Source organism: Vanessa atalanta, chromosome 13 (assembly GCF_905147765.1).
Source record: "Vanessa atalanta chromosome 13, ilVanAtal1.2, whole genome shotgun sequence".
Lineage (NCBI taxonomy): Eukaryota > Metazoa > Arthropoda > Insecta > Lepidoptera > Nymphalidae > Vanessa > Vanessa atalanta.
Window position 1 is genome coordinate 11488775 of NC_061883.1, and position 25536 is coordinate 11514310.

Below are 25536 nucleotides of genomic sequence, written 5' to 3' on the forward strand. Positions count from 1 at the left end.
GGGAAACATCAGGGCTATATTAGCCCAATGGGGTCTTAAAAATCATAACCTTTTTTGTCCATTGACAATTTTTATTTATATAAAAAAAATATTTAAGTGCTAAGTACACTTAAATATATTTTTTTATAAAAATGGAACATCGGTGATATTCTCTTTGTACAATTTAATTCTTACTTAAAATTAAAGGAGGTTGTAGTACCACTAATCAATACAAAAAAAAAAACAAATTAATTCAAAATTTAAAAACAATTTATTTTACTTCTTTTGTTAAAAAACAAAAATTCGATAGATATCACATGATTTTTATTTTGAATATGTTATACATCTTCACTGAGATTCGGATCTATAATCGAGAGAGCAGCTCCAACTAAATGTAATGAACCAGTTATTAAGACTGAAACATTAGATTTCTTATGAATACATTGAAGAACATCAGACACACACTCTTGTATGGTGACTTTTGACCTCTTATTCAATAGCTTCCATGTCATGGCATGGTTGTCACATTTTAATAATAATTCTCTTTGTTCTAACATTGAATAATTATCATTTTTGTCCGTTACTTCTTTATGTGCTTTTGGAATAACAAAATATACATCTTGAAAATCGATATCAGCTAGAGGTTTCAGAAGAACCGTCGCATCTCGATCACCAGTTGCACTGAATATCAATACTTTCGTGTGATCCCTGAAAAACAAATCATTTTAGTAAAAATTCTATATAAATTTAAGAGGGGGGGGGTTCCTTTTTTAAAGGCTTGGCTGTTAACGAAGTATGAATTTCGTTATCTTGTAAAATTAATTATTAAAGATAAATATTTACTCCACTTTATTATATAAATAAAAATTTAATTTCATATCGAGCTAGTAATATGCAGAAATTAATTTTTGCTAACCTGTTATTTTCTTCAAACCACTTTACACATATGGCCATAGATTCTTTTGTATGAGCTCCATCTAGGAAGAATTTGGCATGATCGGTTTTTATTACTTGGTATCTTCCTGGCCAGTTGCATTCTTTCAAACCGATGACAGTTTCTTTGGTCAATGTGTCTACTAATATACATTTATTGTCATTGTCGGTATAATTATTTGTCATATCACTGTACTCTTGATTATTTATATTGTTTATGGTATGTCTCGCCTTACGCATCCAAGCGTGTGACAGTTGTATGGCAAGAGACGCATTGATTCTGTAAGCTTCTAGTTCTATAGAAATCTTATAGCCGTTTTGAAATTTGTATGTGTGAAATTCGGGAATTGTGGTTAAACAGCACTGAAAAATGGACCATAAATTAAGTTTTTAAACGATTCTATTATTTATTGATATTTTTCTATGATGTTATACAGAAATGCATATAATTATAAAAAGGCGCTTTTCGATATTAATTTAGTTTAATTTATATTTTTTCTACTAATTCAAACAATTATTCATAGTCTATTCCAAGATAAGGCTCTATGATTATATAATTTATAGATACCCGGACATTAGATGCGACCGATCGAAGCACAGCCATAGCCTCCGGCGGTTGCTGCACGGTGTACGCTTCGCAGTCCGGTTTCATAATACCCGCCTTAGCTGCTGCTATTTCTGGCAACGTATTACCCAATATTGATGTGTGATCAAGACCCAAAGACGTGATACCCACTACTGGAACTTTCCTAAAAGCACATTTTTAAAATATCACAATCAGTATTGCTATCATGGTATTAAAATTGGTAAAAATATATATATAAATAAAAAAAAAAAGACAGAATTATATTGAATAGCCACAATTATTTTTTCTGATATATTTTGATATTTATTTGATTGATTTAAGTTTTTTTTCACTATGGCAACATTATCTTTAACAGCTTATGTTGGTTTTATATGACTTTAGTCTACTTTTAACAGCGTGATCGAAGCATAACCTGCTACTATTTTAAGGCTCTTCTCTCGTTATTTATTAATAAGAAGATTCGGCATATTACATCAGAATACTACACATACAATTTCTCCCAATGTTTTCCTTAAACGCCTAACGCTCGATTGGAATATAGGTACAGTTAATATGAACACAGTAAGGTTTTAAAATTCGCATTTTCAGCTATCGGAATCTGACCATTTATTTATAGAAGGAACGAAGCGGTCGAAGGTTTTCGGTCATTTATTATTAATCTATCATAACTCGGATCATAAACAATATAAGTGTATACTTCCACTTCCTTCGATTATTGATAGATTATTTTTGGTCTCAAATTTATCATAATGAAATCACTAAACCTCGACTGTCAGATAGATTAAAAACTCTGTTGTATTGTCGTATTATTAGTAAAGGAAACGTTTAAAAAACACACTTTTGTGTAATTGTACCTTAAAATATTAGTATAATCTACAATGCCTCCAATTCCCACCTCAATAATGGCTACATCGACCTTTTCTTTAAGAAACACATTGAATGCTAAGACCGTTAAGAAGGAAAAATACTTCGGCATGTCCCCTTCGACTGTCTAAAAATAAAAAAAAATAAAGTTAAATAATATGAAAATGTTTTTGTGGTAATTATTTGATGTCGATGGAGAATTGACAAGTTTTATTAAAGTGAGGCTGTGCGTAAACACAATACATACACAAATAATTTTGTCTAGGAAATCGAGAAGAATGGAATTTTTTATTATAATATAATTTTATGGGTATATTATGCTCCCCTCTCCCTTATGGCTTGGACCATATGCCATATATTTTTTTTAAATAGCACACACCTACTAAATACCTTCCAAAGATAATAAAAAAATATAATAATTTTTACGAAAATTGTGAAGTAATACGATTAATCTAAAACTATAATTTTTTTTTAAATTTTCTTTAAGCTATGTTACGCTTTCAACATTGTAGACAATTGTTGGAGTCTCTTAGCTAAAAGTAAATAAGTTTCCTTTTAATGATGATAGCTAGTTTTAGAAAGTTACCTTCGATTCATATAGTGCATCATAAACTTGATGGAAATATTCAGCGAATTGAGACTTTGAAAGCATTCGCCCATCGAGACGGATGCGTTCCCGCACGGCCACTAAATGCGGTGACGAGTAAAACCCCGTGCGGAAACCGTGCGCCCGTAGTATGGATTCGCACATCGCACTTGTTGAACCCTAAAAATTAATTGATATTATATTCAATTTCCTCTGATACTTTGATGTTGATCTGGGGTAAAATGGCATCATTCGCATCCAGTACCTATCTACAGCCAGTGACGTACGTATCAGACGTGCGGTGCGATGCGATCGAATTGCTCTAAATAACAGTGTCATGGTGTTCATATTTTGGTATTTTGTCAACTTTCGATCGTTATATTTAATTTTGAGAGTCATACACAGTTAATATCCTTAAAATTGTTTATTTCAAATTGGTATTTTGCCAAGACCTGTTGTTCAATATGAAAGTATAATTAAGCTGCTAAATTAAAACATGGATTTAGCATATACTTTGACAAAGTTCTATCCCAATTATGTAGCATACAAGTTTTATATATAAACAAAAACATATTTAATGAATCCATAATTCACCTTTCCTTTGGTCCCAGCCACATGAATCACAGAGAGTTGATCTAATATCGGCATTGTTACACCAGTCCGCATTAGGTAGTTCTTCATATCTTTAAGATTTGTATTTTCCTGAAACATACAACATTTAACTTTGCCTACATTTACATTATACTAAAACAAAATTTAATTTGACATAATATGTTGAAAGATTGACATTATATTGAGCCCATAGTGAGCTCATATTGCATTTTTTTTTAAATACTTTAGATGTATAAACATTAAATCCATATTATACTTATTTTAAAATTCTGGACTCCTAAAGTGATAGTAAATGGAAATGTGATAAGAAAAACTCAGTATAACATTAAATATCAGATTAATAACAAAAATTTACAGCACATTTAGCTTAATAAATTATTTTGCTCATACAAATTATGTAATAATTATCTATACAGAGTGTCACCGACTTCATCACATTAAATGAAACAAAGGAATTCAAACGGAAATTAAAACAAAGTCACCATTTGCAAAAATAATTCAATAACCTGTAAAAACAGCAGCACGAGCATGGGACGTACCCGCTCACCCCACAGTACCCTTTGATTTCAGCCAGCATTACTTAATATTTTATGAATGAATAGTTGTGAACGACTAGTATTTAGACTCAGGTTATGTTACAGGCTGTTGTAATGAATGTATTTGATTGTTTTTTTGTGTTTGGTCTTAAAACACCATATATTATTTTGAGTATGATTTAATGTGTTAACGTCACAGCCACATTGTATATGAGGTTCCAAAATAAGTATGACTATAATTAAATATTATTATTAGACACTATTAATGTGTAGTTTGACACTTTACAAAGAGTGAAACTTAGTATCCTTTATGAGTTATTTATAAAACCTCTGTTAAGGATATGTATATATTTAAATTAATATATATAATTAAAATGTTGCTTACTTGACCAGCCTTAATGTCTTTACGGATCTGCTTAATTGTTGCTATATTTGATTGTAACAAGTTCAACTTGTGAATTGCATCCTAAAATAAATGTTATTAACTTGTATGAGTTTGTTAGGCAATTCATAGCTTATTTAATTTATTTTTTATACAATATGCAATAAATAGGGAGAGTTGTCTATGTGCTTGACCAATTATAGGTAACCTTATGTAACTAAATAATTTAGTTGTTTAAGGTTGGTACAAATTTTATGGAATACTTTAATCATTTTTCCTTTTATTTATTAAATTAATTTTATAATTGGAAATGTGACACAGATATGAAAGGGATTTTTCATTATTCTCTGAATTCACATTAGAAAAATAATCACATGCTTGGATAAAACTTTTGTTAAATATTTTGAAGTTTGCAAGAAATATTCAAAAATAAAACGTAATATATGATATTTACCTCATACGTCAACTTAGTGGAAGACATCCTTAAAACTATCTTATTCACTATATAAACACGACATAACCCGACGCTTTGCATCGGTTTACTAGATATAAACCAGTTTTCCAGTGAAATTACTTGTTCGTAAGCACGTAATCATTCCGCACATCCAGCAAAAAATGACCCCGGCTTTCGATGCGTGGAACTGAATGGTGTCATGTTTAGTTATAAGACTTATTAGGAAACAATCCAGTACTTATCAATGGATCGCTATGACATCTGACCCGTTTGTACAACGCTCTTCTATAATATTGATTTGTGGTTTTCATTTTGTAAAATGATAGACATCATAAAACTTGCATCTTACAAGACTTAACCTTAAAATTACACTATCGGTTAGTGAAGTGTGAAACGTAATGATAACTGATAAGTGATTGTAATGTAATAGTTGTAATAGCAGTCTTTAGTGGAGTCATTGTCAGAAAATGACAGATTGTAGATAATAATGTCAGATTGTCAAAGTCAACAGATTATTTATTACCTCCACTGGTGACAGGAGGGCTGGTTTGTTTTTTGCCCAGAGGATCGGAATTTTAATTCAACGGGGAAATGCTGCTAGCATTCTTGCCATCATTCTACGCAGTCAAGATTTACACAGTAACTATTTTTAATTCAAATTTGTATATATATTTAAGCACTTAATGTTTAATAACTAAGGTTACTTTAAAATACTCTGTGGTGTAAAGTTGACTTGAAAACATGTCAAAAAATATTGACATTGATAGCAAGAAATGCTTTTGAAATTCTGATACATGCTTTGAAAGAATAAAAACTCGTGAATTAAACGAATGAATTAATTAAATTTCACTTAAATTGAATATGCAGAATTGAAAATGAAGATATCAATAGGAGACGTTGTGTTACCGGGAGATTATTGTGAGGAGATTTCGCAAGTTGCCGAAAAATCAAAAGTAATCATTGGACCTGGTCTACGTAAAGAGGTAGATCGTGTTTACATTACTAAACCCGGTGTTTTAAAGAAACGAAATCCAGGTACTTTTTGGGTAGATAGTTATCAAAAGAGGTATGTCCCTTCCAGAGGAGAAAACGTAATAGGCGTCGTTGTTCAAAAAGCAGGAGATATATTCCGTGTAGAAGTCGGTGGCAGCATAACCGCTGCCTTATCCTACTTATCTTTTGAGGGAGCAACGAAAAAAAATCGACCCGAGGTTCAAGTTGGAGATGTGGTATATGCAAAAATGTTGGTGGCTAGCAAAGATATGGAACCAGAGCTTGTATGTGTCGATTCACATGGAAAGAAAGGTAGACTGGGTGTTCTATCTGATGGATTCGTATTTAAATGTTCATTGAATTTAATAAGGAAGATATTAAATCCCAACTGCCCACTCCTCGAGACTCTTAAGAATGAGTGGCCATTTGAAGTTGCTGCAGGCATGAATGGTAGAATTTGGATTAAGGCCAACTCGATGAGAGAAACAATAGCTGTTGGTAATGCTATTTTAGGAGCTGAATATTTGAATGATGAAGAAATCAGAAGCATGTGTAACAATATAGCTGCCATATTGGCTGGCCATGTGTCATAGACATTTTCATGTATTTTTAATAAAGATATTTCAGGTTTTATCTTTTCTATTTAATATATTTCATTTTTAATATTTTATATATACTTCAATGTAAATAATCAAATTATTTGTATAAACTATTGAACTCTAACTTTAAATAATTAAATATATTGGCAAAAAAAAAACCGCCAGAAACAGTGATGAAGATTTATTTTGGCAAATGCAACTAACCTAATCAATAGAAATCTCAATACATATGTAACTACAACTGTTATCCAAATCCATCTGTACAATGGTACAACTGTTTATATTGGCTTTAGAAGTCTAATTATAAAAATGTTTCGTATAGTGCATGATATATTTCTATTTAAAATTCTATTTTAAAACTTAATTTTTCATGAAATTAATTTTCTAGATGAAAATATTGTATAGGTTTCAAAGAAAAATATGAATAATATAACAAAAAAATATTCTCATTTGATGATGAAAATAACTAATTCCACACATTGAAATAACTAATTCAATCATTTTGATTTTAGTAAGCCAATAGAAAGAGTTGCACCTTACTTCACGTCCAAATAAATATTAATTAAGATACAACTGATCAAGCCACACCACATTCGCACTATATACAAAATACTGTGGCAGTCACTACAGAACCTCATTTATAACTAACTTTAGAATTAATAGGAGTTTACTGACCAGAATAAATTTCGTCTATTATATTCAATAAAATTAAGTAAACAATAAAAATAACAAAGTGAGCTGAAAAGGCTGTTTAATATTATTAATTTACACAAATTCATGTCAAAATAGGTAATTTCGTTTGAAACGATTAACATAATTGTTGCATTTAATTGAAACATTAACAAGACAATTTGAGAATAAAACCAGAAAGGCTATTCAGTAAGAATAAAATGAAATTCAATGTTGAGTTTTATTACAAATTGAAAAGAAAAAGTTAAAACAATACAAGCAAGAATTATTTTTAAATATTTCCCTATGAAATCCAATATTGAATTTTGATTTTAGTCTTACAGAATAACTTTAAAGATAGAACTTAAAATGTATGGTCTCTATATGTACATAAGATGAAGTTAGTAAAATGCGATTTTTATTATACGTGAGTGGCACATAAAACCCTCGATGGATTTCCAGTTAAAATCAGTCTATAATGGACCTAACGACAAGCCTCTTTAGAAATTTACATAAATGGTAACACAGTGATACCCAATAGATACCAATAGTCCTAAGTTCCCTAAGAGCTCTTTAAATAATATAAATAAATTTAAGCATTAATTTTTAACTATTTATTAAGAAATAGCAACATTTTATTAAACCATAAACAAACTAAAAATAAACAAGCTCTGTCATAGGACCATGCATCTTAAGAAAATGTCACTATTTAAGAAATATTGAAAGAACTACTCAAAGGAATGTTCTTTTATTTACATATTTTTTTATTACTACAATGTACATATATTACAACAGATATTTAAGTTATAACGGTCAGTCAATTTAGGTATTTCAAGGCATTATTTTTATGTAACATTTCAAAGCAAATTGCAAATAAAAAAATGTCAAAATTAAATTTAATACAAATACAAATCTATTTCGTTTGTCGTTACGTAATTTATTGAAAAGATAATAAAAATACTATATTTTAAATTAAAATGTCATCTGTCTCATTGAAGGTTTATCAATTATTTTGTACACTATACACTTTTCTTAAGTCTTTTTGAAGGATTTTTGATTATTTTCGAACAAATTATATCACTAAGAATTTGGCGATAGTTAGTTTGTTGTTTTTTTGTTTTATTTACATTTTGATCATCAAACTTAATCTGCCTAAAAATTATATATATAAAAAAAACTTCTTTTTTTTTGTTTATTTATCTGAAATGGTAAAATTTAGATTTCTATAGAATAATGGGTGATAGTTTATATACGAGACAAAAAATATCATTGAAAAATCACCTCGAGAAACGAAAAGCCTTTTTAATAATAATAATTGATTATAAGAATAACCTTAACATTTTAATTATTATACAATACTGATGCAATTATTACAACTTCGCTGCAAAATAAATATAACTAACTGTGAAGATTTTTAATACCTTTATAAATGTATTTTTTGTTTTAATTTTAATAGAATACAATTAAAAAAATGACTAATATTTACAAGTCTAGGTTAAAAGTCGATTCTGATACGCAGTCACTACATCAAAACCAGTAACACTATACAATATTTACAGTTTTTTTTTTTAATAAACAGTCAACTTTCACGTTTAAATACGAAAATATAATCTATCGTTAAATCAAGAGATCAATACTTCATGGCTACCTTCACACTTGAGCTTTAGGATATATTATTTTAAACGTGCTTTGTTATAATAAGAAATATTTGGAAAAGTAAATATATAAAGATTATATACTTTTTTATTATATTATAGGACTGGCAGAGAAACATTTATTAATGCCATATTCAACGGAGCCTGTAAAAATGTTCTAGTTTCTTTTTCAAGCCTTTAAAGATTTCTTTCAAATATAAAATGTATGCCAAAGTAATGATAATTGTTATAATAATAAAAAGTAAATTATTATCATTGATAATAAACATATAAATATACATACAACAATATATATACAAAGTTATTTTTATGCCGTTAATCTTATGGTCTATACTCGGTTCATCAAAATTAACTGTTTCAAATGAATTTTAAATAAAACATTAGTATATATATATTTTAAATATATAAACATTAAAACATATTACTGCTGTTAGTGCAAAGAGCCAATTGTAAAAATATGCAATTTACAGAAGAGAATAAAAAATTAATCACTATTCTCAAAATAAATATATCAGGACGTTTTCCAAGCAATACAATATGTCCCAAATCGTATTACCATTTATTTTTCTTAGTATACTAATAAGAATAACTTCATTTGGATTGTTTGAATCCTTACATGTTGGCATTAAACCTTTTAAATTCCTTCTAGATCGTATTCCCCTTCAAATATAAAAATTGCAAAATATTTTCTTAATTAAGCACACCTCAACATTATGTAACGAAACTATCTATAATCGTATAAATTTTAAGTCCATGAATGTTCAGGGTGTGCGTTCATATCATTTTTATCAGATCATTGACTTATACATAATATATAGATTAGTAGTGTTAATGTTTATTTTTTCTACTTCAAAGTTACATGGAGGAAAAAAATATACTAACACTAATATTAGAATTAAATTCATTACTAAAAACGTAACGTGAGTTTTTCTGCAGTTTTAAAATGCACGAGACCATTTGCACTAACAGTAACAATATAACAATTTGGTGATTTTAATGTTTTAAATATTCATAATATTGACGAACTCTATGGATATATAGTAGAATGTAAAGCTGCCAAGTGTAGACGTAGTTTTGTCTCTATATTCTACAGTAATTTTAAAGCGGTTCTCTTTATTCATCACATGTATCGAATACCAAGTCTTCGACAAAGTATAAATATATACATCGGCATTAATACATCGCTTATCTGCAGACAAAAATATTTAGTAATATTATCGTTTAATTATTTCAATTCACTAATTTAACTAGGATTTATAAAATCATCAAATTTTAATTACGAACGCGAGTGTTACCACGAGTTACCATGATCATGGCAACACTGATAGTCCTTCGATATATAACCATAATTAATAAGAATTTAAAAAACTAGTTCATCAAATTACACGTTTGCTTTAGTCTATATAAGGCAGTTGTTTTGATATTAATCGGTGCGATAATTATATAGTTAAAATTACTTTTCATTTTTCATCGATCACGACATCATTTGAATGATTCGTTCTGCCTTATGAGATTTTTTATCACCAGATATTGTACACAACAGAGTATTCCGATTTTTTAAAATTATAAAACAGATAACATATAATTTACAGTAGAAAGATCGTAATAAAAACTATAATTTAGAATTGCATCAATCCAAACTTTTATTAAATTAAATAAACCATATGTTATTGACCGCATTTTAAATCTCGACTCAATTAGAACTGTCGTTTACTTACTTGAGCCCCTGCTGTTAAGAAATACTTTGTTTTATTATATTACAATATGATTTAGTGACTTATTTATATGAAATTCGATCGAGACGGTTTTTTGTTGTTAGAATGAGATAACAATATCGGACTTTATGCTCTTTCGTAATATAATTCATAGTATCGATAATATTGGACTTATAATGATATTGTATAATGCACATTGCAATATTTTATGGATAGACATATGAGGTATTAATTTTAAAACGCTTTAGTAAGAAAAATAATCACAAAACTCCGCAAATTAGTCGACTCGGAGTATTGGAGAGCGTGTGGCATCTTTTGTAGGTACGAACTCGTTATGTCATCGGTGTCTCGTAACAAAATAAGAACGAGACGGATGAATCACGTGTGAGCGAGAAGGCGCTATTTAAGAGGCAACAGATCATTTTAAGGCCGCACGCACAGTGCGCCGACTAGCCTTTCTCAGAATACTGAGTCCGCAGAGCGAGACAAGTGTACGGGGTGCGAGGGAGAGCGCGCCAGTCGCTTTCGGGGGAGCTTTTCTAGCGTTGACAGTAAGTGCGGAAAGTCTGGCCGCTCGGTAGATCGGTAGGACCAACACAGCATTAGAATGTCCTGAAATAATATACATTATTAGATCAACTGTAAAGCTTTTAGCATTAAATTTCAATTTTGTCTGATGATGTGAATATTCATTTGATTCAATGATATTCACAAGTATATAGACACAGATAAAAATATTACCTTAATGTCTCTGGACGCTTGCATATTGGCTAGCGATTGCTTCACGCCCTTGCCGACCTGCCAGATGATGGCCTCCGGTGGTTGTCCTTTGAACGGGTACTCCCCGCAGAGCAACTCGTACCATACGGTTCTAATAATCAATACAAAATATATAAGTTACGAAATTATATTTATAATCTAATAATATAGATCTTTTTTAAAGAAACGGTGACAATCATTGTATAGACATGAGATATAGCATATACCATAGGAAGGGTAGTAACACAGAGTTTCTGACTTCGTAAAGTTAAGACATATTTCTTGAAACACGGTATTGGTTTTATAATAAGATTCCACAGATATTTTTAACTTAGCCTGTTAAAAAAATTAAAGCTCATGCCAAAAAATATTGTTAAATTAGTAATAAAATGGTGGAAAAGAGTAACTACTGAGTTTCTTGCTGGTTTTTCTCGGTAGAATCTACTTTCCGAACAGGTGATCCTACTTGAATTGACAATATTTTGAATTTTTATAAACGCTATTACTGACATTGACAAATCCACTTAAAACACCGAACGGGAGGCGCGTTCTAAGTTGACCGGGTTGAAATTATCAAAAGTATCAGGGAACAAATACGGCCTCCCCGTATAGGTGCGATACCGATCCGCAATCATGCAAGCAGTCGATTATGTTAACGCTAGGCGTTTATGAATCGAGTGTTACAGGCTCGTCCCGTACGAAAAGGTAGGAGGCGGCGGCCGTACCCGAAGGCGTAGACGTCGGTGGTCTTGGAGAAGGGCAGGTGCAGCGAGGCGTGCGGGCGCAGCGCGCGCACCAGCTCGGGCGCGAGGTAGCACAGCCAGCCCGGCGGGATGCCCAGGCTGTCGCCGCGCGCGCTGCGTCTGCGCCGGGAAACACGCACAGTTAGTTGGAGCTTTGGCTAGTTATTTAAATAAGTGTATTGTAATAAGGTTTGTAAACAGATTATTTGAAGTAGCAGTAAGGCTTAAGACCCCGCTGTAGTGCAGCAAGCATTTTTTTCTCCGCCCAACTCTTTTCAGCCGATTGACTTGCCGACCCCTCTTATGTTACCACAAGAATAGAGTGCACTTGTGTTGTGGGCGCGTACTGGTTCACTATGCCTTGCACGTTTAATAATTCAAGTCATATTTATCGAAATCCTTAAAATTAAATAAAAAGTTTGATTGTTAGTACCTCCTATTATACAAGTATATATCAAATCCAGCTTACTTGTTGCCAAAGCATAATTTGGTGACACTGAAGAGTCCAAAGTCGGTGATGACCACTTTCCCATTCTCGAGAAATATATTCTTCGTCTTCAGGTCCTTGTGAATGATGCCTCTAGCATGGAGATACCCCATGCCCTGGAAAAAGACGTATGATAAAAATAGTAAATTAGCAACCTGTATTGAAATAAAACTAGTTTTTAACGGATTTAATCGCGTATATTAATTAAATCCGTTAAAAACTAGTTTTATTTCAATGTGTAATAATCGCGAAAATCTAAGACAACATTAGCAACCTGTACTTAGTATCCTAAGGCAGGACAAAGGATCACCTCTCTAAAGAGGGTTTGGAATTTTATCACAGAGCAGATAAAAAGTTTACTGAAATATAAGAAAAACTTATTGGAAGACTTCCACTTGAATCTCCTCTATATATCCTCTACTCTCAAATAAATCTAACCCTGGAGAGTATGTCAATAATGTTAAAATTTACCTGTGAGATTTGCTGCGCTACAATAACGCTTTTATTGGCGGTGAACTTGTCCTTCCGCAGGTGGATGTGCGTGTACAGCGTCATGCCCTTGCAGAGTGACGTCACGATCGCCAGTCGCGGCGGCTTCATGCAAGCGCCCATGAACAACACCAAATTCTCATGACGCGTTTTACGGAACGTTGCCACCTGCAATATTACATAAAATCTTTTACACAACAAAAATATATTAATTTTTAAAGCATTTGTTTTTTTACAGTATTGTGAACTACTTATATTTGATACGGAAAATTACCTAGATAATGTATGCGGTGAGTTTTTTTACTGGGTTTTTTTTTTTTTTTATAAAAACGAAAATTTGTATGTCAAAATTTCTTGTATAAAAAGACCTAACGTTGGTAAAGACCGCTGTAGTGTATCTATTACGGTTTATTGTTTGTATTTCGTATACTGTATTAGTAAAAACACACAAACAAACCACTTATAATACAATATCTTAAAATATCTTGCACATTGTATTTATTTATATGTTTAGATATCAACTAGAAATAAGTCATATTATCGCATTTAAAAGAATCTGTCTGATCATATTAATTTCGATATATTATACAAAAGTAATGACAAAAAGTTACAATTAAAATACCACAATTAATGACATCAATACAATTTGAAATTCCAGAGTCGGTTTAAAAACATGGCGAGTTAAGTTTGAGATTGCTTTATTCAAGATGTCATTAAAACTCGTGATCCTAACATGGTCCCCACCTCGTGTTTGAAGGTGTCGAGCGGCACGGAGTGGTCGCTGAGCGCGTTGACGTGCAGCAGCTTGACGGCCACGGCGCCGTGCCAGCTGCCGCGGTACACGGTGCCGAACCGACCCGTGCCGATCTTCTCGAACAGCTTCAGCTCGTCGTACGGGATGTCCCACTCCTTCATCGTCAGCTGTGGACATTGTACATAGGACATTGGCGATTGAAGCGTATCATACAATATTTACAATAGCAGACGACCAGTAGTCCGTCCAAGATAAAGCTGAGTTATGGTCATACCCGACCTGACACTGAAAAATTTTAAAATACTTTTATATAAGTTACTTCTAATTCCTTACACCGTCAACAGGTCAACCATTTATGAAAGACTTAGATACGTCACAGTTGCCTGTAAGTACACTAGCTTAATCAACGTAAACATAATCTTTAACGATAGAAAGACGATCATGGCACTAAAATACCTACTTCTTCGAATATTCGGCGATGATGTAAAAACGTCGACATATTGTAAAATAGTCAATCACTGTCAAATAAAAACAAAACTATAATTTCTATAAAAAAAAAAATGCACTGTTAAATCTATTTCAACAGATCACTTAAATATTCATTCTTGATTTTTTACAAAAAAGCTTGTTCGTCGATGAACAACGAAATGCACGAATACTCAATCTGTGAATGCAGTTATCAGTGAACGAGAGGTCGACGGATGCAATGCTAACGATAAGCTCTGCATCGACAAATCTGTCACTAAGGAATGTTGCACACTTATACAGCTAGCTATACACTTGTATTAAGTATGGGAGTAATCCCGCAGTCATTTGATACACGCTTGTTAAGATAAACAAACGATGTACAATGTATCCACTTACTTCTGTATTCAAAGTTATGTTTTTTATTTTTATATGGTACAAGTCCAAATTTTTTTTTTAATATTGGTGGAATATTCGTGCCGTTCTTTAATGAAAATTAAATGATTATACGTTACTCCAGTAGGTCTTATATTTTTAATCGTGATCGTCAAACTTCTGGTTTCCGAACAATGATTAAAGATTTTTACAACAAACATAAATATTATAAATATTTGAAACTGAGTAAGTAGGAAGTGAAAAGTTTTACGCGAACATATTATATAATAAATATATACAGATATTGGTTAAATAATAAATTAATTAGTAATTTTTAACATAATAATTTAAAAACAGATATACAATTTTAAAATATATTACTATTACATAATAACATAGTTATGTGACGAATAATTTTAAAATAAGTTTAAAGCTGGACATAAAGAGACACTGTTATATCATAAGTACACATGTGTCTGAATGTCGAGTGTCGAGAGATGTCATAAATAAACCCTTATCTTAGGAACTGTTAATAATAGCTTGCAGAACTGAACCAAAGCTTTGATCTCATTTGAAACACTACAAAGCTAATGGCTTTCAGATTTGATACATATTGTAAAAAAAAATAATGATTTATATGAATATTTTGTCGATAGTTAGTTGATTGATTAAAATAATTGAAGGTATATGGAAATATGATACAGATCTGGGATGTTATGGACCTACCTCCGTAACCGTAAACGAACCGATAAAAACATTATTTACTATAATTTAGTTTTTGCATAGTGTTATTCTTAAAGAGTATAGCTAATTATATTTTTAAGCTATTTTTTTTATGGCATTGGATGGTGGACGAGCGTATCGGCCACCTGATGGTAAGCGGTCACCACCGCCCAGACAAGGCCGCTGTAAGAAATATTAACCATTCCTTACATCACCTATGCGCCACCAACCTTGGGAACTAAAATGGCATGTCCCTTGTGCCTGTAATTACAATGGCTCACTTACCCTTCTAACCGGAACACAACAATACCGAGTACTGTTATTTGGCGGTAGAATATCTGACGAGTGGGTGGTACCTACCCAGACGGGCTTGCACAAAGCCCTACCACCAAGCTATTAGTTTTTTTCTGTGTATATACCTAATACTATATAATAGCCTTCAGATAAAGTCAAATTAATATCTTGTATTTCTAAATAATCTAATATAGTATCTTAGTCGAAACCATCCGAAGCTGAAACCGGTAAAATATTCATATATACGTATCCATATCCAGATACGAAACGACATTTCCATAACATCCCGGTGTCTGTACCGCATCATATAATATGTAGTTATGTTCCACTTAAATACAACTTTAATTTTTATATTACACCCAAACAAATATATTAATAAATAAGTCGTTCATCGTTTTAGTTTTATTCCATTACATTAGGATCATTATACTAAAATTCTACAAAAATGATTTAATAATTTCACTTGCCTGACGTTAATCTTGGGAATGGAGATATATGTAGTTATATTCTCGGTTCTATTGCTAGATGTGCCTAAACCTAAATCTAGAAAGATTTACTGTAGATTTATATGAAGCCGATCAAATAAATAGGCCGCATGATGATAAGTGGTTACCACCGACCATAGACATATTAACTATTTCTTAGATCGTCAATGTGCCACCAACCTCAGAAGCTCAGATTTCATGTCCCTTGTGTCTGTAATTACACTGGCTCACTCACCCTTATGTTGGGTGGTATCTATCCAGACCGTCTTCCACAAAGCCTCACTAGTACCAACAAAAGACTCTAATCTAGTCTGACTTAAACCACACGGCAAAATGTAGTAGCGGTTGGAGCTAAAGAACCATAAGGGTTAAGGTAGGCGACAGGCCAAGCACTCACGCTGTTCTGCCGCGGCCAGCGCGCGTCGTGCGCGGAGTCGTGGCGCCCGCTGTCGGTGGAGCCCGACCCGCTCAGCGACACGCGACCCGAGCCCTCTGCGGAACACTCTTTCATTCAAACCAAACTTACCAAGTACCTTGACCGAATGGTTTGTCACCATAACATTAAATTTGTGTAAGGTTTATTTCTACATAATTAATAACGAGACCATAGGTCCCGGGTTTGTATGGGACAGTCCTACTATAAAGCTCAGTGTAAACCTCTAAAATTTTAGCGCTGTGGCAAAATAGGGCGCTTCGAGGTGCTTAAAACGATGAATTTATATAATTTTGGTGACATGAGATACTCACCCAAAGATAACCTGCATGGAGCCATACCATCGGTCAAGACAATGTATTTTCACAATAAATATGACAATTGTTATGACTACTTTCCATATTAAAATGTTCTAAATTGTGCATTTGTTTTATCGTAACATTTTATTGACTCTGTGGAAAATTTTAAATTTGTACCGCTTTTGATGCTGGAGGTGAGCTCTTCTTTGTGGTCGGCCATAGACCGCGCAGGCGACTGAACATGGGACGAGTGGTTCGGACTGGACACCGGCGGTTTCACTTCTATAAACCAAACAAATTTTTATAAGTAAAACATGCCGAGTTTTTAGACAGAGTTTTATATATTATTAATGATATTATAGGACAATTGTAATGTTTAGTATATAAATGAACTTAATGAGGTATGAAGTTGTAAATTCTACGCAATCGGTAGAAATGAATATAAAGAAAAATTTTAAATGATAAGGGGCAATTCTTAGTATACGAGATTGGATCTCACTAGAGCCAAAAATGTATGCAAAATTTTAGAGCATTTTCACTCCAGTTCAAGAGTCATAATTTGATTAAATTCATATTCTATTTAAAAAGTTCATAATGAATTATTAAGGGAACAATTGAATCGGTTTATTTATTAACGACTTTATTTTACTCCTTTTTGTTTGTATTTATCGTGAGTTTTGTGCACAAAAATATTTTCTGATTATACCACTAAAAAGCTATTTAAAAAGGAAGTATTGTATCTATCTATCAACTATTCTCAGTACGTACTAAACATACACAACCTTGATGATACAATAACCTTGTGCGAACTAGTCACATTTATAACCGAATTACTAGTGATTACTATTTCACTTGTTAAAGCTTATTGTTCGATCACTTAGCAAAGACTGCTCATCAAAATGGTTGTGCCGCCTCGCCTGGTTTTATTGATAGTCGGCAAGCGTTAAATGGTAGTAAAAGTGATTACAACCAAACATAATATATTTGTGACTTTGTGCCAAAATATGTCGTCACCCGGGAAGTGGAACTGCTGCTTGGCGGCGTGCTGGTGCTGCTGGTGGTGCGGGTGGTGCGCGTGGTGCGCGTTGTGCGGGGCGTGCGCGTGCGGCTGCGGCGTGGCGGGCGCGGCCAGCGCGGGCGACGACGGCGTGGAGCTGTTGCACGACGACGTGTTGGACGACGAGTCGGGCCCGGCCTGCAACACAGGGGCGTGAGGCGGGGCGGGCGGCGCGGCGGGCGGCGGCGGCGGCGCGGTACGTACGGCGTGGTGCGGCGCGGGCGGCGGGCGGCGGCGGTGCGGCGTGAGCGACGGCAGCAGCGCGGCGCGCGCGGCGCCGGCCGCCGGCAGGTACAGGCCGCCTGCGCACGCGCGACCACGCGTCATTAGAGCGACTATACTCGACCCGCGGGATGCGGGGATTTTTTTTTGCGCCCCTCTGACTAGTTTTTAAAACAGAGGTCGTCAAATATCAGAGGAACGCTCGAATAACGACATAGCAGATATGAAAACGAAAAAATAAATGAAACTGGAGGATGCCAATTTACTGATTACTGAGAAATTTTCAGAACAAACGATATAAGACTGAAATATTTGGATGTGAATAAAAATGGTCAAATTTTTGATAATCTATTTATGTGTATTAAATAAGAATAATCATAGGCTATAATTTGAGCATTACCATCTTTATGAAATTTTTCTTTGAAGGCCGTGACAAATTCTGGGGGCAATCCGCACGACGGAGGAACTTTACTTTCACAATCTCTGCGAAAAAATAAAATTACATTATTATTAATATTTATTATTAGGATTAGTGTTACAATTTACATTTTAGATGGAAAGCTTAATAACAATAATAATCATCAAAATAGTCCCCATGTCTATGTATATCATATTACATTAGCTGGAGGAGTAAAGTAAACAAATTTGAGATTTACATATTAATTAACATATTATTATTCAAATAGTTGTTTATAATAAATATGTATTTATAATACTAAACCATTCCACGGATTATTTATATTTCGAATAATAACGTCATGTCAATTCCAGGTTAATCTTGTATATTTATCTTTACTCCTCTGTTCATTGGAATCTACTATAGATTACATAAGGAGAGAGTGATCTCACCGGTGGCACTTGAACTTGCACTCCTTGCACTTGAGTCCAGATCCGAAGAGCATCTGCTTGTCGCAATAGTCGCAGGTGGCGATCATGTTGAAAGTCTTGGTGAAGCGGTGCGCGATGTCGTGCGCCATGCAGCCGCTCACCGTCGGCGTGCGCGGCGAGCACGACGTGGCCTGCGGGACGCACACGTTACACACACGTCACGATATTTAAGAAATTTCTTTTTTTTTATTTCTTACACACTTTTACGAAATATTACATTTTATTATTTTAAAAATACTCTTCAATTTGTTACTCTTGTTGATTGTCTCTTTTGCAAACATCATGGCGTTGCTTGTGGGGTTCATATGATTCAATTCACCAGAGGTGAATTTCAGACAGACAGAGCGAGCTTACGTTCGTATTATAGTATCCGTGCGGGGGATCGGGGTCGGGGTCGCGCGGGGAGGCGGGCGGACTGCCTTCCATCGTGCCAACTGCGGACGACTGGCTGTTGTCACTGAAACACGCATATTAGGTTTTTTTTTTAATTAACAATAATTTCGTATAGCATATTTTTCTATAACTTTAACAAATATATCATGGTTAATTTTTAATTGTCATACAATTCCTCTATATATAAACTAAGAACTGTAAGGATTGGTGTTAAGATGCCACTGTTTATCTTAACAATACTAAGAATTAATCAAAATATCTAATGATATTTTGATTAATTCTTAAATTTGGCTAATGCCAAATTATGTATCATATAAATTAAAATAGACATAAAATTAAATAAAAATTGATGTTAGTATATATTTGGAGATTAATAGACTTGGACATGAGACCATGAATGTTGCCATTAATATGTATTTTTTCACACTCTCCCTGATAAGGGCACATGATAATTGATGTATTTAAACAGGCAGGACAGAAATTAAAACTAACCTAAGATCTGATGTATCTGGCTTGACAGAGAGCTGTGACTCGTGCGACCGGGACTTGGTGAGCGCAGCTGGGGCGGGCAGGTGGACATTCTGCTTACGTTTGTTTATCGGTGTTGTTGGAGATTTTCCTCCTGCAAATATACAAATATTAAATAAAATATTGCTATTTATATATTTTTCTGACACAACTGTATAACATCTCATTGACATATTGCAAGAATTTGTAGAATAAGTTTTTTATAATATCAACAAATATTAATAATTCGATTGATTGCCAATGCGCCACCAACCCTGGGAACTAAGATGTTTTAACTCATCCTAAAAACTAGAAAACAAGTAACTAAGTGTTGTTTAGCGGAAGATTAAGTGACGCATGGATGGTACCACACACATGGTTTTATTACAAATGTCACCAGTAAAATTGTAAATTATTCTAGGAAATACAATAACAGTAACTTGTGTATTTAGGTTATCTTGAAAATGATCAGATCTATCTGAGAATGACCTCGTCATTGCTATTTTCCTGATATTTTTTTACCACTGGATGTATAACTTCTCTGAATGTGTCCAAAACAATTATAACCTCTACTACTGATCAGCTTTAACAATTAATAAAAATATAGGTTTGAAATATAACCTTTTTTATGGTTGGAATTACGATCATCCCTCGCGCGAGGCGAGCCACGTCCGTGTCGCTCCCACGAGTCCCAATACAGCGGCAGCTCCACTGCCCCATCTCCACGAGCTAAAGCCTCTGAAATAACATGAATAACATTATATGCTATAGGAAAACTTCCAAATATTTACAATAGTATATCCCCTGCCGAAATTATCCATTCTTTTGGAGAATATAATAAATAAGTTTACACGAATGCACATAATTATCTAACATTTGTTATACTTTTAAATTAAATACACAAAATACACAATTTCAAGTATTTTATGATATCAGTCTTTAGTTAATTTTCCAGGGCAAAAAATTAAATAGTAAATGTAGTCACCTGTGTAACTTCTTAGCCTCTGCATTGCTCTGCACAGTCGTCGCACCTCCTCATCCCGTGCTCCGCACAACATCGCACGCAGCTCATGTTCCGTTCTTTCGCGCAGGGTTTCCAGTGATGACACTCGGGATAATACAGCCTAGAGATCATATAAAATTATCTTATTTAAATATTTTTTTTTATTAAATCATAACCAATCTATCTTGTCCACAGACAATAAGTAATTTAAAGCATCTTCTCTCTAGCTAATATAAATTAAATAAGAAAGTCTAAGTACTGAATTGTAGTGCATCTGGAATTTTACATAGAAATCAATTATGTCATGGTACATGGCGTAGGTTATTTATTAGTTTTATAATAACAAAGTATATAGAAAAGCTTTATTTACAACGAGTGAAGTTTACTTATTATCTAGATTACTATAAGACGTCTTAATTATAAATAGAGCATGTTTTATAAATGACAAGCTTGATCTTTTCATGTTAAATGATAGAAATAAAATATTGTTATTTTTTAAATTACCTCTATAGCATCAATACTGAGCCCCACAACGCGCAGCCACTGCCTCAAACTAGGGACATGTCCTAGTTCTCTCTGAATTTCTTCCACAAACTGAGCTTTTATTACAAGTTGTCTCGAAAAATGCTTTACTAGTTTACCCTGAAATATAATAAAAATAAATAAATATAGACATTCAATAAACATTAATATACTGTTGTCTGTTGTTTAAGTAGTGTTGTAAAGGTAATCAAGACATGTTAATTAATTTAAAAAGCAAACGTAAATAAACTCTAATATACATTATAGTCAGTATAACTATGCAGCTATTATGCATGATTAAAAAAACAATAAAAGATTGTGTCACTGTTTTCATTTAACATATAAATACCATTAAACTGATATATGAATGTAAACAAAACTTGTATCCAAACAAATAAATTGATTTCAGAGTTAAATGACTTTTAAGATGTAGAATACAGATTTATTTGTAAACATTCAGTTTATGATTGCCAGTAAGGCCAAGAATTGAATTGAATTTATTTTTATAAACATAATTGAATCATATCACCTATATGAATACTGATTTTTGTAGAATTCTAGAGTATTATGTTTACAACATCTAGTACATCCAACATTTGTCTGATATTGAAGTCCAGACTGGTATTACAAAAACAAACATAAGCTGTGATAGGACAATCCAACTTATATGCAAGTTATGTTTTCATTATTTTAAAGACCTGCAGTGTTGTCTCTTAACTAAAATATTAAACAATGTGTTCAAAAATTGTTACATTACAATATTTTAAATTATCATAATATTTTGAAACTTCTAAAGAGTTCCCGAATAAAAGGCATCTAACGGTTCTTAAATTAAATAGATTCAAATTAGTTTTTAGACCATAGTTTATTATTTATTAAATTTTTTAAGGATTTAAAACCTGTAACATAAATTTGGGATTTAACAAATTTTTTTATAGTTATTCTCTAGAAATTTTAATATAAAAACCATAACTGTTAAAACTGGTTTAGTTCTGTATTCTCATTGCTCTGTCCATCTAAATTCACTACCATATATGATCCAGGACAGTATTGTTAATTCTTATATAGAATTAATTATTTATATATGCATTCCAATTGAATTGAAAAATCTATTGTTTCCTTTTAAACTAATGACTCTCATAAATAATAGAAATGTTCATCAGTATGCCACAATCAAGAAATGTTTCCTATATTATAAACATTTTAAATTCTCCACTTCATAAACTTTCTAACAGTAAATTATGTTACATATGACAGCTTATTCATTTGAGTGTATCTTTAGAAAATTTGGCTAACAAAATATTACAACAAATTGTTAGAAACATAAATGGATGCATACATTTTGGATATTATAACGTTAGCTTTTTTTTAAATACTATTTGCTTTTTAAATTTTGAATACGATGACTGCAGTATCATATTAGAAGACAATCGTTACAACATTCAATACAGTAAAATAGGGCAGTGTAGCTCAAGGTAACTGGATATGCGCGCGTTCACACTTTCTACAACGGCAATGAACTAATCACACCGATCCTTGAGCCCAGAGGCCTTGAAGTTCAGGCCTGACAAACTGTTCAAGGGCACATCTTGTTTCCATAACACGTAACGTAAAGCAATAACTACGACTGTCCTACCTCCAGGGTCCGGATTTCCTGCTGCGTCAGCTCTGCGCTGGTTGAGCATTGTGTCCTCAACCCCTCGAGCCTGTCCGCTGAAACGTCGATCATCGACTGAATCGTCTCTATCATCTGAATTGCATCACGGATTCTCTTTTTTTCGATCTCGTTCTCTGCATCCATTACAAATATCACAGCACTATACACGATCCACTAATCACTACTTATAAGTAAAAAACTCTTTATTCATTATAAAAAATGAATATGAATATACAAAACATTGCAGGTGTTGTATTGCCGATACAGCGGCCATGTCCGAAGAAAATCTATATTCTTGTCTATGGTGATCCAATGTTACGAGTATAGACAAGTCTTTGACAGCTGTTATCGCATTTTACGGTAGTTTTCAGGATTTTTAAAATGGCAACTGTGAACCGCGATTATGACATTTAAGTAGTCTATGACTTTTATCAATGGAGTGAAGACGTTTGTTGTGAGAGTTGTTTCCTATTATTTCGCCTTCCGTCGTTTTAATTCCGTGTAATGTAAATAAACTAGTTAGAAAAAAATCTTTTATACTTCACGACTAGGTAGTGATTGTGGATTTTTTTCTTAGAGTTTAGATGTAGAAATAGTAGGATGTTTCTCAAACGTATATTGGTTCCTCTGTTCTGCCTTGGAATAGAAGGTAAATAAATTTGAATTAAATTGATATTAAAGTTGACGGTGTTTCGTGTTTTTATAATTCTTAATTTTATTTCTGCAATAGTTCTTCGGGTCCAAGGTGAAGAAGTGGAGATTCGGCAAGTAGCCGCAGACAAGGGAACGAACGTGACCATTCCTTGTGGCAGTCTGCTGAAACTGCCCACTAACGTCCAGTGGGTCTACAGAGGAAACCGAACTCACCACGAAGTTTTGGTAAGTCATTCATAATTATCATTATGTGTATATACACTAAAAATATTTCCTTTCTTACTATTCTATACTATTATTTTTTACCAAAGTAAGTAATCTAGGTAAGAACTCGAGCAATCAAAGTTATATAAAAAATATTTAGTCTCACCAGCAACTGTCTTTTAATCATTTTAATTGGACAACTTTTTATAACGATTCTAATTGGCTACTAAATGTGTTGCAAAGGTTATTTTTATCGTTCACTTAAATCAGATATACAATAAATGATACTGTGTAAATAATTCGTAGAAGTATTTGTAAGTATTCGAATATAAAGACACAAAAACTAAATGAAATAAAAATACGTCGCATTGTTAGGAAAAAAGTACATTGTTTAATATTTACCTTTTATTATTGAATGGATCAATGTCCACAATCCACTATAAATTACATTGTACGATTTAATATATTTTTTAACACAATAAAAATATTATTTGCTCACATAACATACCTGGGGTATTGAAACGAAACACCTGTGAACACTTCACTTCGCATATTAAATTTATGTTTTTGCACACAAATGGTAGGTAGGTAACTAAACGCAAAAAAAACCGAACGTAATTATCTTTATAATTATCGCCCGTTGCGAATTTTACCCATCTGTTTATAATGTACATCACATAGAATTATAATAAGTACCATACTTTATACAGATATACTTTATTACTAGATTTTTAAAATCACTTTGTATGTGTATTCCAAGCAAGCTCATTTAGGTAGGTACCACTCATCAGAGATTCTACCGCCGGAGTACCGCCAAGTACTAAGGATTGTTGTGTTCTAAACTACAGGCGCAAGGACCGGCATAAAATCTTAGTTTTCAAGATTGGTGGCACATTGTTGATGTAAGAAATGATTAATATTTCTTATAGCAATATTGTCTATGGGTGACCACTTACATTAGCTCGTCCCCCTACCCATATCATAAAAAAATCTGTAAGATAATAATATCGATATAGTCTTTCGCGCCAAATAAAGTTTACATTGCAAAATGTAACAAAAACGGCGAACACTGGTGTTAAGATCAATATCCCAGAGTCCAATATAAATTTTCCATTTAGATTAAGACATTTAACGCTCGATTTAATCTAGACTTATGACACCCAAAGGATTAATCAGTTGTAAAGGAATTTGAAGCGTTCACTATAATAAATGGTTATAAAATCGTGCTACAACTACGTATAGTTTAATGGACCAAGATAGAAACGTTCAATGATTGAATTTCCGAGAGCCATGTGTCTTCGGTCAGGATACAATCTAAGCTCTGTACGCGTTGTGTGAGGCTACATTTACCCCTGCAAATCTCTCCTTGTTAACCTTGTCGCCCATCGCACGTCGAACTTCAGAACAAATATTTGAATGCTTCATATCATCATAATCATAGCTGGACTAAATTTGTGTGTACATCACCAAAAATAATTTAAAGATTTATGTAGTTTTTTTTTTAATGTAATAGGTCCGCTTGGGACGGCCAAATGAGCCACTTGATGGTAGGCGTTATAA

General features: G+C 33.0%; 4 protein-coding genes across 5 annotated transcripts in view; 2 read left to right on the top strand and 2 right to left on the bottom strand.

Moving 5' to 3' along the window:
• Positions 1-231: 231 nt before the first annotated feature.
• Positions 232-5382, bottom strand: LOC125068079 (folylpolyglutamate synthase, mitochondrial-like). Its single transcript, XM_047677071.1, has 8 exons — positions 4933-5382; positions 4482-4562; positions 3543-3650; positions 2949-3128; positions 2353-2489; positions 1481-1661; positions 896-1275; positions 232-687 (listed from the first exon to the last, which is right to left on the bottom strand). Exons 1-8 carry the CDS (start codon positions 5011-5013, stop codon positions 318-320), a joined length of 1518 nt encoding a protein of 505 aa, XP_047533027.1. The 5' UTR covers positions 5014-5382; the 3' UTR covers positions 232-317.
• Positions 5383-5692: 310 nt separating this feature from the next.
• On the top strand, positions 5693-6558 carry LOC125068098 (exosome complex component RRP40). The gene has a single exon (XM_047677106.1). The coding sequence runs from the start codon at positions 5808-5810 to the stop codon at positions 6516-6518; it is 711 nt and encodes a 236-aa protein (XP_047533062.1). The 5' UTR covers positions 5693-5807; the 3' UTR covers positions 6519-6558.
• A 132-nt stretch (positions 6559-6690) lies between these two features.
• LOC125068097 (kinase suppressor of Ras 2) lies at positions 6691-23390 on the bottom strand. The gene is made up of 18 exons (XM_047677105.1): positions 23098-23390; positions 21444-21581; positions 20922-21060; positions 20558-20674; positions 19922-20051; positions 19391-19493; positions 18998-19167; positions 18549-18631; positions 18131-18228; positions 17884-18064; positions 17047-17151; positions 16535-16629; positions 13786-13962; positions 13024-13209; positions 12535-12668; positions 12048-12185; positions 11305-11434; positions 6691-11175 (listed from the first exon to the last, which is right to left on the bottom strand). Exons 1-18 carry the CDS (start codon positions 23260-23262, stop codon positions 11023-11025), a joined length of 2442 nt encoding a protein of 813 aa, XP_047533061.1. The 5' UTR covers positions 23263-23390; the 3' UTR covers positions 6691-11022.
• A 181-nt stretch (positions 23391-23571) lies between these two features.
• LOC125068464 overlaps positions 23572-25536 on the top strand; it is a 66532-nt gene continuing 64567 nt past the window's right edge. For both annotated transcript variants that reach the window (XM_047677596.1, XM_047677597.1), the window contains exons 1-2: positions 23572-23767; positions 23849-23997. In XM_047677596.1, coding sequence (XP_047533552.1) covers positions 23719-23767; positions 23849-23997 — 198 coding nt within the window. In that variant the 5' untranslated portion in view covers positions 23572-23718. The remainder of the gene's footprint in view (positions 23768-23848; positions 23998-25536) is intronic.

Excerpts from the sequence above, each read along its gene's own strand:
- LOC125068079 (XM_047677071.1), bottom strand. The coding sequence starts at position 5,013 with ATGCAAAGCGTCGGGTTATGTCGTGTTTATATAGTGAATAAGATAGTT. Across the intron at positions 3,129-3,542 it reads TGGCTGGGACCAAAGGAAAG|GGTTCAACAAGTGCGATGTG; the intron begins GTGAATTATGGA and ends ATTAATTTTTAG. Across the intron at positions 1,662-2,352 it reads GATTATACTAATATTTTAAG|GAAAGTTCCAGTAGTGGGTA; the intron begins GTACAATTACAC and ends ATGTGCTTTTAG.
- LOC125068098 (XM_047677106.1), top strand. The coding sequence starts at position 5,808 with ATGAAGATATCAATAGGAGACGTTGTGTTACCGGGAGATTATTGTGAG.
- LOC125068097 (XM_047677105.1), bottom strand. The coding sequence starts at position 23,262 with ATGGATGCAGAGAACGAGATCGAAAAAAAGAGAATCCGTGATGCAATT. Across the intron at positions 19,494-19,921 it reads CCAGATACATCAGATCTTAG|TGACAACAGCCAGTCGTCCG; the intron begins GTTAGTTTTAAT and ends TGCGTGTTTCAG. Across the intron at positions 17,152-17,883 it reads GCAGCAGTTCCACTTCCCGG|AAGTGAAACCGCCGGTGTCC; the intron begins GTGACGACATAT and ends TTTGGTTTATAG.